The sequence below is a fragment of the Rhinolophus sinicus genome, chromosome 6, assembly GCF_057876585.1.
Source record: "Rhinolophus sinicus isolate RSI-liver-muscle chromosome 6, RSI-T2T, whole genome shotgun sequence".
NCBI classification, from domain to species: domain Eukaryota; kingdom Metazoa; phylum Chordata; class Mammalia; order Chiroptera; family Rhinolophidae; genus Rhinolophus; species Rhinolophus sinicus.
The window spans coordinates 55754354-55766904 of record NC_142506.1 but is presented as its reverse complement, the minus strand read 5'-3'; the positions used below and the strand labels follow the sequence as shown (position 1 = coordinate 55766904).

Here is a 12551-nt window from a genome sequence, read left to right as displayed (position 1 = left end):
GGCCTCACTTCACACCCACCAGAACCTTTTCATGAAGCACGACCATATTTATGGAGGATGAAATCTTGAGGTCAGAGATACTCAGTAACCTCTCCCAGGTCGCCTAGTTGAAAGTGGTAGGATCTCCCAGGTTGCCGGATGCTGATGCCAATGGCACAGGCAGCGAGCTCCTACAGACGAGCCAGGCACACTGGCCTGCGTGGGGAAATCACAGGCCCCGTCTGGCTGTGTGGATGGCATACCCCGCCTTGGCTTCTGGGAGGCAGGACAGCGGGCGGCTAAGAACACAGACAGCCCCCACCACTGACCAGCAGTTCAGCTGGGGTGCGTACCCTCTCCAGGCTTCAGCATCTTCTATAAAGACGCCCTCAGGGAGGATTTCTTCTCTTTGTGTCCTTAGTGCTCCCCACAGAAGCAGGGAGCACCTGGCCAGGGACTTGATTTCTCTAGAATGACGACTTAGGATTACGCACAAGAAAAGCAGGGTAACAAAACATAAAACTTTATTAAAGCAGCTGAACTTAGCACTTCCTCAATGGTGCCCCTATGAAGTGACAGTTAAATATGAGCTGTCTCATTTCGTGCATTTCTGCTTCATCGTGACAATTCTAACGTTGCTCATCTTCCATTCACAGAGAAATGCCCTCGTCATGTTTTGTACCTCTCATCTCCTTGACGTGGCATCACACTGATGCTGCTTTGGGCTCCAGCTGGAGAACCCCAAAAGGGGTTCCCTAGACTGGGGCTCTGACAGTGGGAGGTGCGCAGGACATCTGGCTTCCAGTTTCAACCACCCCTTCAGAGTATCTTCCAGCAGGGGACAGCAGGGGAAACTAGGGCTTCTTGGTCTGAACAGATTTAAGGTTTAGTAACAAGGATCTGGCCTCACCCTGCACGGCCCCTTCAGGCGAGGGCTCTAGGCAGAAAGTGGGACAAGGCTACCTCAGTCCTTTTTGCCTCCCGGGGCCGGGCTTCTCGTGAGAAGCTTCCCTGAGCTGCCGGGGGTCAGTGTGGACACTGTGGGGGATTCCAGCTTCACTCTGTCCAGGAGGGTCTTCTTGAGGGCCGCTGAGGAGATCTTTTCTTGGTCTGCCATGGACTGCAGCTCTCTGCAGACAAAGTCGGAGAGGGGTTGAAGGCGGAAGGCAATAAAGCTTGGAGCAGAGTTTCACAAGGTTTCCCCATCCACATAACCCCCAACCTTTGCTGACATGATACCACCCAAGATGAGACCCTGCACCAAACACTCCCCCAAGCTTCGCAGGGTGCTCTTTAGCTACGTGTGGCTTCCTACGCAGATGGAGAGCGTCAGGAGGTAGCTGTGATCATACGGGAGAGAGAGTGGAAAGTGACAGGGATTGGAGTCATGAACTTGAAGCTAAATCCTGTCTCAACTGCTTGTTAGCTGTTTGACCCTGGGCAAAATCGTCTGAGTCTCAACTTCCTCATCTATAAACCAAAGCTAATCCCAACCATCAGAACTGTGAGGAGAATTCAATGAAGACCTGCAAACTCTTAGCTAAACAGAGTCTAATAAGTCATGGTTATTAATACAGCACAGACTCCAACCCTGCTAATGGGACCAAACACGACAGGTTCTGCAAGACGCAACCCAGCCCAGGGATTGGCTGGGAATTGGGGGGCCTGGGGCAGAGGAGAGCAACCCACCGTGTTCGGATGCAGGAGGCCTCAACTGCATTGATGAGCAGGGAGCGGAAGCCCCCGCTCTCTAGGAAGTGCAGGGCGTGGATGGTGGCGCCTCCGGGGGAGCAGACATTGTCCTTGAGCTGGCCTGGATGCTGCTCTGAGTCCAGCAGCATCTTAGCAGCCCCCTAAGGCAGGAAGGGGGTATGAGAGGAGCAAACTGCCAGTACACCTTGGGACAGGTTTCTGCACGACCACTGCTCTTCCCCAACGCCTATCTACGCCTCGCAACCAACCCCTGCCCCCAGCTCACGGACACACAAGAACCCCCAACGCATACCCTGGTCCAGAACATGCAGGGGCAAGATACTGACCAGCAAGGCCTGAGCCCCCAGTCGGACTGCTAGGCGCCGCGGCAGGCCCATCTTCACCCCACCATCAGCCAATGCGTCCAGGGCCATGAACGCCTGTGGAGACACTCATTGGTCCTGGGGCAGCAGGCACCCAGGGCATCCCTTAGGCTCTGCTTTTCCTGATGCCTGGAGCTAGTGCCAAGGATCAGCCTCATCTACCAGCCAAGGGGTGGACGACACCCCCAAGCCTGCCTGCCATCCCATCTTGCTCCCCTGCGTCCCCAAAAGGCTGCATAAGCATGGGGGCCTCACGTAGGCAGGCCCGCTGCCGCTGAGCCCTGTGACGGCGTCAATGAGGTCCTCCTCCACCTCCGTGCAGAAGCCCACACTGCTCATGAGCTGCTCCAGGAGCTGCCCGTCCTCCACCAAGGCGTGGGTGCCCGTGGCGTACACGGTGGCTCCCTCCCGCACCACCACAGGTGTGTTGGTCATGCAGCGAATCACTTTGGGGGCCGGCTGGAACGCCATCAGCTTCTGGAGCAAGGAAGAGGGCCGAGTGAGCTGCCAGGGCACCGCAGCCACTAGCACCCACCCCTCCCCTCACACAGGGGCACCAGGGCTGAGATGGGCACCTTCTCCACCGAGCTGATGGTGACTCCGGCTGCACAGGAGACGATGATGTGCCTGGCCTGGACGTCGGCCCCGATCTCGTCCAGGATGAAGGGGATGATGTGTGGCTTCACGGCCAGGAACAGGACGTCGCTGTGTCTCACTGTCTCCTTGTTGTTCCGGGTCAGGTTCACCCCCAACTTCTGCAGGAGGAGACTGCCTAGCTCACAGTGCAGGGCGGCTTCACCAGGCCCAGACCCGCCCAAGGAGCAGCCAAACCCCTGCCAAGTCCTGTCCCTGCTTCAGCCTGGAATTCCCTGCCCTGTCCTCTCGGGGTCTGTCCCTACCCCCATGGGCACCAAGTTTTCCAATGTTGCTTCTGGGCAAGTGAGCACAGGCTCTGGGCATGGACAAGCTTCTCCATGGCAACCAGGAATGGGCTGTCCCACATTCCCACCAACCTGGCACCCAAGGCACAGCTCTGCCATGTAGGCTCCATGGAGGCTCCATGGCTGGCAAGTGGCAGAGGGAAAGGGGAAATCTAGCGCCCAATGGTCAGAAGCAGAGCTGGGTCAGGCCCTATCCCAACCCCGGAAACTTGCTCATCAGACTGCATGGTCTCCGTATGGTCTAGGGTGGGCTGGAGGACACCCATCCCTCTAGGACTCCAAACCGAGAAGCAGGGCCCTCCAGTGCTAGGAACACCAGCCATCCTAGACACAGACACTGCCTGTCACCTGCCTCATCAGACAGGTGACACTGCCCAGGTTTTAGGTGAAGACTTGGGATATTCTTTCTTGAGAGAGGAACAACTAACTTGCCAGATTCTTTCCCAACACGTTCATTCATGCCTCAGAATAACTCAATAGCAAAGTGGCTACTGTGGCCTCCCATTTTATTAATGAGGAAACGGAGGCTCAGAGTACCTGAAGGTCACACAGCTAGTCCACGACGCCAAACAAATATGTACTGGGTACCTACTATGTGCCAGGTGCTTTCCATACAGAAATACCCCAATTAAACGTCTAATCACCCTAGCGCCTGGATTTGACCCCCAGTCTGTTTGTCTGGAAGCTCCCACCATAGAGCCGCGCCTGGGATCGTGCAGGAGGACGGCGATGGTCCTGGTGGGGCGGTCAGCACCGCAGCCTACACCTCAGCAGCGCAGTGCATCGGGCCTCCTTCTCCTGGGTCTCCACCCTTCTCCCCACACCCCTATGCCCCACTTACCCTAAGTGCAGACACCGTGGGCAGGTCCATTTCCGGGGAGCTGGCTATTATCTTGTGAGCCGACAAGATGCCTGCCGCAGACAGGGGCTTTTCAACCGGGGATCATGGCCCTCCTCGTTCCCACGCTTTCCCTCGGAAAGCGGAACCAAAACCCGCCACCGCTAACGGTGCCGGTCTCCCTCTGCTCCCTCAATCCCTTACACCGACAGAAGACGCTCTTGCTCCTTAACAGACCTCCCCCACCAGACGCAGATAAGCCCTTTCTTCATTCATTCATTCATTCATTCATTCATTCATTCATTCGTGGCGTGGGGGGCGGTTCGCAGACTGGGCTCGGGGCCGCACGCGCACCTGCCTCCCGCCTCCACTCGCTCACCTGCGGCCGTGAAGCCCCGCACCAGGGCACAGGCCAGCTGGCCCGCGCCGATGAAGCCCACGCTCATGGTCCCGGGCTCGGCGTCTTCCCGGCAGCCGCAGAAATCCACTCAACGCGGACCCCGAGACACCGTAAGGGAAAAGTGGAGGGTGCGAGAGTCCAGCGCACACGCGCCTCGGCAGCCAGATCCAGGGAACTTCCTGCAGCTTCCGGCCGGATCGCGCTCCCCCCCCCCCCCCCCCGGGCACTCAGACCCCGCCGCAGGCCCACACATGGCCCCGCCCCGCCCAGGCGGCCAATCCGAGGCCAAGTCGGGGCTGTGCGCCCGCCTCCTGTGCACGGGATTGGCGCGCGGAACCTCAGAGTCGAAGCCCGGAAGCCGGGATCCTCGCCTCGCTTGGGACCGTACGCCGCCGGCCCGGGATCCCGGTTCTCACACCTCCGGGGCTGGGGGCTGAGGCCGAGCAGAGGTCTAGCTAACATCATTTCTGGCGCGGGCCATCAGCTGCCCGTTGTGAGCCAGAGGAGTTCTGCAGGTTGCCTATTTGAGGGGATGAGTGTGTCCACCCCCCACCGCCCCCCACCGCCAGCGGTTCAGACAAAATCGTGGAGACCGTGGGCTCCGAGCCAGGGGCCTCGGTGTGCCCCGGGATTCAGTCCGCTTCCTCCAGGCCCAAGCCGGAGGCGGCAGGGGCAGCCGCGGTGATTCACTTGAACTTGCATTGTTCACGCGAATGGGTCTTAACTATTAATGGTTTGCAAATAGGGTCAGTTCCTCCGTTTAGGAACTGATTGGCTCCCTAGGGTCTAGCTAAAGTATTACTTCCTCCGCCGTCTTTCCATCGGTTTTCCTAGTCCTTTCCGTATTCACACCCCCACCCCCAGCAGAGGGCCGCTGTCTGCGATTTTCTTCTAACTGATCACATTCCTGAGGAAGTACGGTACCCAGGTGCTCTGTTTCTGCACCCCTAAAAGTGAGGACCAAATGTTTATTATTAAGCAAAATAATATTTGTATGGCTTTTTCAGATTTGAAAAGTAATACATGCATGTTGAGGAAAATTTGGAAAATCCAAAAAAAGTAAAAGAAAGTCAAAATCACCTATAATCATACTTCCTAACGACAGTTTCTTACAAATATTTTTGGTGTATTTCCATGCATTATTTCCCATGCATATATACTTTTTCCATCATTGGAAATAAATGATACACATATAGTTTTCAAATTTCTATACTACATATGTAATAAGCATTTTCCAATGTCACTGCAGAGTTACTTAAAACAAGATTTTAGTGACTACTCAGCATTCCATTGGTGTGCCACAGGCACCGCACTGATTTAACCATTCTCCCAGACATCCACATTAGGTTCATTTATCCATTCAATAGATATTTATTGAGCCAGGTTCTGGGGCACAGCTGTGAACAAAACACGGAAGTCCGTGTGTGTGTGTGTGTGTGTGTGTGTGTGTTGGGGTGGAGTGGAGTGGAGTGTTTGAGACAATGGTGTCTCCTATCAGACTCCTTACACACATCCATCCCTTACTTGCTTGCCTTGTTATCTCCTGTCTCAGCTTCCAGGAGTAGAGGTGAAAAAGAAGGAAGACTACAGGGCTTAGGAAAGGCCATGCTGGTGACTCCAGTGCTGGCTTGATCCCCAGCCAGGGCAGGCCACACTGGAGAGGGCACAGCCAAGGCACTGGTCCTCCTGACTAAGCTTGGACATGTGAGCCACTGCCCAGAAACTGGTTACTTTTTGTGGTATTTTGAGATCTATTATTTTTTCCTCTCCAAAGTTTAAAGTTTATGTGTACCAAGTGGTGTTATATATTTTAATTGTAGGCAAACTCATTTTATTCTCTTATGATAACCTTGCTGACTCTAAAAGCCTATTTCACTGGCACCGTGGCCTCTGCCATGGCTGCCTTGGCAATTACATCTGACTCCTGTGAATTCCCTTTGGGCTGAAGTGCTGGATGGATGAGATAGATGAGAAGAGGAAAGGCCCGTTCTCCCCACCCAGCCGTTTAGGATACACCCTCAAGGAGAGCCCCAGCCTGGTACTGCTATCCTGCCATGGACAGATACTCTCTGTGTCAACACCTGTCTTCTTGAGGGCCCACTGTATCTATCCTCTTCCTCCATCTGAACAGACAGAGAAGTCCAAAAAGGAAATGGGAACGTTCACAAAGCCTCCAGGACTGCCCACCTTCACCTGCTCCTCCAATCCTCTCACCTACCAGTCAGATGGGTTCAGCTGCTCCTGCCCTCCTCCCTTCTCACTCCCCCACGTCCTGCCCCCTCTCCCTTTCCAGCAGAGTGGGCCCTGCTGGTCTCTCTGCTGCAGGTCCCATAGGTCAAATCAAGGTGTCAGCTGATCTGAGTTCTTACCTGGAGGCTCCGGAGCAGCCTCAGCTTCCAGACTCATCCATGTTGTCAGCAGAATTCAGTTCCATATGACTGTAGGACTGAGGTCTCCTTTCCTTACTGGCTGTCAGCCAGGAATTGTTCTCAGCTTCTAGAGGCCACTCAGATTTCTTGGTTACTGGTCCCCTTCATCTTTAAAAGAGCAGTGGTAGATTGAGTCCTTCTTACACTTCAAATCTCTCTGCCCTCCCCTTCTGCCTCCTCTCCTGCCTCCAGCCAGAGAAAGTTCTCTGAAGGGATCACGTGATTAGATGGGGTACACCTGTATAATCCAAGATACTCTCCCTATTTTAAGGTCTGGAGACTTAATGACATCTGCCAAGTCCCTTTTGCCACGTCACCTAACATAGCCACAGATTCCAAGCATTAAGAGAGCGTGGATATAATTGGGGAGAACATTCTGCCCACCTCACTGTCTTCCTGTGCTAATGAGCACATCCTTACATTGTGAAATGAAGCCAATCTCCTGGGTGTTTGAGCTCACGTGGACGGTGTGAGCTGGCCCATCCTTGCTACTGACTGCATGTGACTGGGAGACCACAGACCTCTTAGAGCCACTGAATAGTTGGAATCCTTCAGATGATACTGATACCCTCCTTGTAGAGAAAGCAACAGTACGCCCCAGTTCTCACAGCAGCCCAAGTGGGAAGGCTTCACTCTGATGCCTTATGGAGATGATCTAGCCACGTACAAGTCAGAGCCAAATCCTCTCCCTCTATGAACAATATTCTTGCCATGTCTTCAAATGCTGACTCTCCATAGACTAGCACCAGTTTTCCCTCAACTATTCAGATGCTATTAATTAGCACTGTCGGTCAAAAGAGAGTCCATGAACTTCAATGGTCAGGCATAGGGAAACCCAGCTGACTGGGAAAGGTAAGTGTAGGGGAATTGCCAGATGTGGCAGCTTCCAAATGACATGTTAACCTAATGCCTGTGTCATCAGCAGGGCACACTTACTGGTGTGTGGGGTGGGAAGGAGCTTAGAACTCATTCCATGGGGTAGAGATTCAACAGATTTGTGTTGCCTCGGTCTTGATTTTTTCATCTGAGAAATGGGAGTAATATCAGCTACCTCAAGGGATAATTGCAAGAATTAAGTGATGTAATGTGTATGAAATTGCCTAGCACTGGTCTCTGGTTCATTGTGAATGCTCAGTAGATGTTAGCTTGCTCACCACACGACTGTCACCCCCTTCTGTGTCCCCATAGCCACTATTGCAAGGATTGAAGTGCTCTCTAAAGAGGTAACATATGAGTGATTGTTTACAATACTATTTTGGGGATGAGAGTTGGGGAAGGGATATAAATAGTATAAATGAAAATAAATTCTAAATTGAGTTATTGCTGTCTTCAGCACCTCCAGAAGTTGGGGGTCCTTGGGGGTTCCCCTTTCTTCAGATCATTATGTTGCTCTCATTCCCTATTGTTCCTCCCTTCTCCTATGTAAAGGAGAAATTAAATATAGAGATTATTAAATACTCGAAATTAAATACAGAGACAGAGGAGTGAAACATCACTTTTATTTCAGCAGATTATCTACGTTCAATTGTTTTTTTACTAAATAATAATAATAAAAGAAAAGTCATAAGTACATGTGGTGTTAACTGGTGATAAGTTCTCTAAAACAGTGGGGGAAGTAACTCAATAGGCACAGACGATGCTCCACCTGCAGAGGAGGGGGTGAGGTTAGGGCTGTCTGATCCCCAGGGCAGTGCCATCTTAGAGTTGAATCCCACCTCCTCATTTTTACAAGGATATGGTGGCCCAAAGACTTCTGCATTTGCTTGAGGTCACAGCTTGTAGCCCTGTTACATCCAGAAACCAGGCATCCTGATTCCCTGTCCACTGCCCCAGCCTGACGCTCTTCATCCTCCCTCCAAGGCCCCTCTGAGGGGACCCCGGATCCCGGTATGTTTATGAAAGTCCACGTTTTGGGAGCTGGAGGTTCTTTTTTAGACATCCTCTCTATTGAGGAGAAACATTGGGATTTTTTTGGTTTTGCTTTAATTCATCATGTTATAGAGTAAATCCGTTCTTTTCCCCCAGTTCTTATCGTAGGGTGTGTTGTCCCATACTCAGTTGAGCGTTTGCCAGCAAACAGAAGCTCCCAGCCAACAATCTGTCCATGCTCAGCTATGTCCGCTAACAAGTGGGCTGGGACTTCCTACTCAGCAACCCTGAGTGGCAGTAGTTACTCTTGTAAGTGCTTAGGGTGATGGACAGGAGGACAAGAAATGGAAGGACACTCGGAAAGGTAAACTAGGTGCACTAATTGGGGCAGGGGTACCTGCTAAGTAGAAAACTAAAACCTATATTAAGACCTGCTTCGGTGCACGTGTTTAGACAGAGGCCTCAGTGGCTCCTCCCAGCACCTACGGCTCCAGCTTCCTTGGCACGGGCGCCCCATCTGAGGCACAGCTGCACTTCTGCACCCTCATGTTGGGCAGGCTGACCACCTGGACCCGGGGCTTGCCTCCCTCCTTGACGCTGACAATCATGGGCAGCGAGGTCGTCTCCGAGGCGATGCACTGCCGCGGCCCCAGAAACGGCCACTTGAAGGTCAGAGTCTCCGGGGGCTGCTGGCAGGTGCCCACACACTCGTAGGCCAGGAAGCCCGGGGGCTCCAGGACCCAGTTCTCAGCCCACTTCATCCCCTGCAGGTCAATGTACATCTCTTGGCGGCAGCAGCGCGTGCCCTGGGTCACCGGGGCCTCAGGGTCACAATTGTCCTGAGCTCTGTGGGGGCAAGGAGAGGCAGAGTCCGAGGTCAGCTGGGAAGGCTGAGGTCAGGGGACCCAGGGTGGGGCCTAGGGGGGCCCCTGGGGGAGGAGATTAGGGTCCGTCTCTCATGTAAAAAAAGCTGGATTATTTATGATAAGGATGGATACCTAGAAATAACCTAAAATAATACGTGATATTATTAATAACATAATAATAATAAGTGATCTAAGTGATAACCTAAATAATAAGTGCTATTACTTCTAAGAGTCTAAGGAGGTTTATATATTCATTCATTCCCAAAGCACTTCGAGAAAAGAAAAGGTGCCCATTTCTATCTCAATTTCACTTCGTATTTGTCTTGTTGACCTTTGACCCACAGCGCCTACCCGTAGTCCCTGAGGTCCAGGGTGTGCAGCTCCAGCTGGGGCTCGCCCTGCCTGGCGCCCGCCGGCCCCTGGGCGGCGAAGTGGACCAGCTCGTGGGCGCTGGAGGCCAGCGGGCCCAGGTGCTCCCTCTGTACCGACACCTGCAGCAGCAGCGGCTGCCGAGGTCGGCTCAGCTGCTGCCAGAAGTTCACGGCCTCTGTCACGTCAAAGGCCTTCCAGCCGCTCTCGTGGATGGACACCAGCCTGTGACACCACATGGAGACGGAGACCCTCGCTGTGAGGTGGGGGCTGGGGGAGCCGCTCTCACCCCCATCCCATCCCCCTCCCAGGGTGGTTCAGACAGGACCCACGCCCCTCTCCCCACTTCTGCCCCCTTGTCCTCTGCCCTCCCCCCACACACAGCCCAGCCGTGACCTCCCCACCTGGAGTCGATGAGCGAGGTGCGATTAGAGCCGTCCTCTCGGACGTGCAGCCACTGGATGGTGACCCGAGCCCGGTCGCTGCGTGGGGAGAGCAGCTGGTGCCTGCGGAGCGCAGCCTTGGGGACAGGCTCCTGGAAGAGGCGCAGCACGGCCTGCACCAGCTCGCTGTTGGGGGGCAGCCGCTGCTCCATGCGGAACACCAGCAAGTGCGTGGAGGCCTCGGACACCAGGAACCTGCCGGCCACCTCTGGGGACACGTGCAGGGTCAGCAGGGCCTCTCCAGGCAGGGGAGCTCTGAGGGTGGCAGGGCCACAGACGTGGCAGCCAGGTGGCAAGGGAACGGCCCCTGTTCTGTCTCCCTGGGCCAAGCCTGGTTACCTACAAATCCCCTCGGGTCTGTGGTCTTATTTGCAACGATCTCCACCAGCAGGAAGGGGCAGCCTAGGGCCCTGAGCTAACAGGTCAGCAGAGATGTTAAAGATCAGAGTCCTCACCTTGGGGCACCTGGGTCTCGCTCTGGGCACCAAGGGGATGAGCCCAGGCCCAGACAGGGGCCCCAGACAGCTTCCCCAGATGGGCACATCCAGTCTTAGCCCCCCACCCACACCCAGGCCCAGGGAGCAGCAAGGAGCGAGGGTCTCACCTCGGAAGTTCTGGCTGAACCTCTTCCCCCGGGAGGGGGCCCCGTGGCTGCGCTTCAGCAGGGCCACGTACTGGGCCCTCACGTGGGCAGGGATGACCAGCTCCTCCACGTCGCCCTTGCCCAGCACGGGCACCTCCCTGAGATGCAGCTGCTGCAGCAGGCTGCCCAGGATCTGCTCTTCGGTCATGGCCGCCCCGGGGTGGGTCAGGGGCAGCGACCAGAGTGCCCAGCAGAGCCACAGGGACCTCATGGTGCTGCTCAGAAGGAGGAACAGAGCAGGCGTGTCCCCTGAGGAGGCTCCAGGATGGTCCCAGCGGGGCGTGCTGAGAGCCAGGCTGGGCCAGCTTTATAGCCAGCCCTGGGCTGGGCCTGGGTGGTGGGAGGGAGGGAGGGAGGGAGGGAGGTCACACCCCTCGCCCTACTGGGAGCTCAGTGGCCAGACAGGTCCCTGCGCCCCCAGGAGGGGGGCTGTCTAGAAAGGGCACAAAAGCTGTCTGGATGCCACACAGTCCTGGGGCTCTGGCCACTGCTGTCCGGCAGGTCAGAAATAAATACAGTGCCTGTTGAATTTCCCTGGCCCTACCCTGGTCCTAGTCTATGAAAAAGCGAGCCTATTCCGTGAAAAAAAAGAGTCTCACAACCCAACCATTTCAGTCTCTTTTTCTGGGTCTAGGTTTCTTCACTGAGAAGGCAGGAGGGGAAGTATCCTGCATCTCTGCCTGTTCCAGGCACTTCCACAAAAGCCCCTTGAATCATCTCCCTCCATTCTTCAGTCCCTGAAAGTCCTCCTCCCCTCCTCTCCTCTCCACAGTCTCACAGGGGACCTTGTCCTCCTTTGTGACAGAAGGAAGCTAGACACTGTCAGGACAGGAAATCTGGCAGCTCAGCTCCTGGCAGTGCCAGGGATTTTGCAGTGTCCTTACACCCACTCTCCTGCAGAGTGAGAGATTCCCTGAGGCGTGGCATCCTTCAGAGGAGCACGTCGTACAGGGAGCCTGGCCACCAGCACTCAGTTCTGGCCCACATCATGCCCAGACAAGGCTCGAGGGACAGGAAGCTGGAAAACACAGGTCCGAGCTGCCCAGAGTCATGTCCTGTCCAAAGCCACAGGTACTGGGCACGTCGGCGTGAGTGGGAGCTGCCCCTATCTCCTCAAACACACATTTTAAACTGGCTGGGTTCAAATATGGGCCTGCTGCCTGCTGGCTGTTTGACCTGCTAGCAAGTTCCTTAACTACTCAGTGCCTCAGTTTGCTCATCTAAAGGAGGGGGTGATAATATCGGGTCTACTTCCTAGGACTAGTATGAAGATTAAATGAGTTAACACAGGTAAGATATTTAGCCCAGGGCCTGGTGCATAGGAAGCCCATATAAGAGTTTGCTGTCATTATCCGCCCAATGTGGCTTTTAAAAAACGGCAGCAACCAGAAGAGCAATCGTTTCTTGAGTGCTCACTGTGTGCCAGGCACTGTTCTACGCTCTGGTCTTGTATTCACAACAACCCTAGGAGGCAGGTGTCAGCATCCACCCCCCACCCCGGAGATCTTCCGGATGTGAAGTCAGAACACCACCCGGTGGAGGATGCTGCCCGGGCTCACTCAGCAAGCAAGGGGTCAGGAGATCACTGCAGGGGATTAAGGATGTGCAGAGGAAGCCATTCCCAAAACTCAGCAGGTTCACTTCCCGTGTTCTATCTGTGGGAGGTGGGGACAGGACTCTGGGTGAGAGCCAAGGGGCC

General features: G+C 54.6%; 2 protein-coding genes across 2 annotated transcripts; both read right to left on the bottom strand.

The window, feature by feature from the left end:
* Positions 1-486: 486 nt before the first annotated feature.
* Positions 487-4424, bottom strand: PYCR2 (pyrroline-5-carboxylate reductase 2). Its single transcript, XM_019730927.3, has 7 exons — positions 4213-4424; positions 3837-3907; positions 2630-2809; positions 2310-2531; positions 2019-2111; positions 1669-1832; positions 487-1109 (listed from the first exon to the last, which is right to left on the bottom strand). The coding sequence occupies exons 1-7, from the start codon at positions 4277-4279 to the stop codon at positions 944-946; spliced, it is 963 nt and encodes a 320-aa protein (XP_019586486.1). The 5' UTR covers positions 4280-4424; the 3' UTR covers positions 487-943.
* A 3717-nt stretch (positions 4425-8141) lies between these two features.
* LEFTY2 (left-right determination factor 2) lies at positions 8142-12335 on the bottom strand. Its single transcript, XM_074316461.2, has 4 exons — positions 10814-12335; positions 10171-10417; positions 9749-9991; positions 8142-9377 (listed from the first exon to the last, which is right to left on the bottom strand). The coding sequence occupies exons 1-4, from the start codon at positions 11061-11063 to the stop codon at positions 9014-9016; spliced, it is 1104 nt and encodes a 367-aa protein (XP_074172562.2). The 5' UTR covers positions 11064-12335; the 3' UTR covers positions 8142-9013.
* Positions 12336-12551: the final 216 nt, after the last annotated feature.

Bases quoted from the DNA above. Each gene is read 5' to 3' on its own strand.
- PYCR2 (XM_019730927.3), bottom strand. From the start codon at position 4,279: ATGAGCGTGGGCTTCATCGGCGCGGGCCAGCTGGCCTGTGCCCTGGTG. The intron at 3,908-4,212 runs GTGAGCGAGTGG...TGTCTGCGGCAG, and splicing joins GCGGGGCTTCACGGCCGCAG to GCATCTTGTCGGCTCACAAG. The intron at 2,112-2,309 runs GTGAGGCCCCCA...GTGTCTCCACAG, and splicing joins GCGGCAGCGGGCCTGCCTAC to GCGTTCATGGCCCTGGACGC.
- LEFTY2 (XM_074316461.2), bottom strand. From the start codon at position 11,063: ATGAGGTCCCTGTGGCTCTGCTGGGCACTCTGGTCGCTGCCCCTGACC. The intron at 9,992-10,170 runs GTGGGGAGGTCA...GTGGTGTCACAG, and splicing joins ACCTCGCTCATCGACTCCAG to GCTGGTGTCCATCCACGAGA. The intron at 9,378-9,748 runs GTAGGCGCTGTG...TTGCCCCCACAG, and splicing joins CTGGACCTCAGGGACTACGG to AGCTCAGGACAATTGTGACC.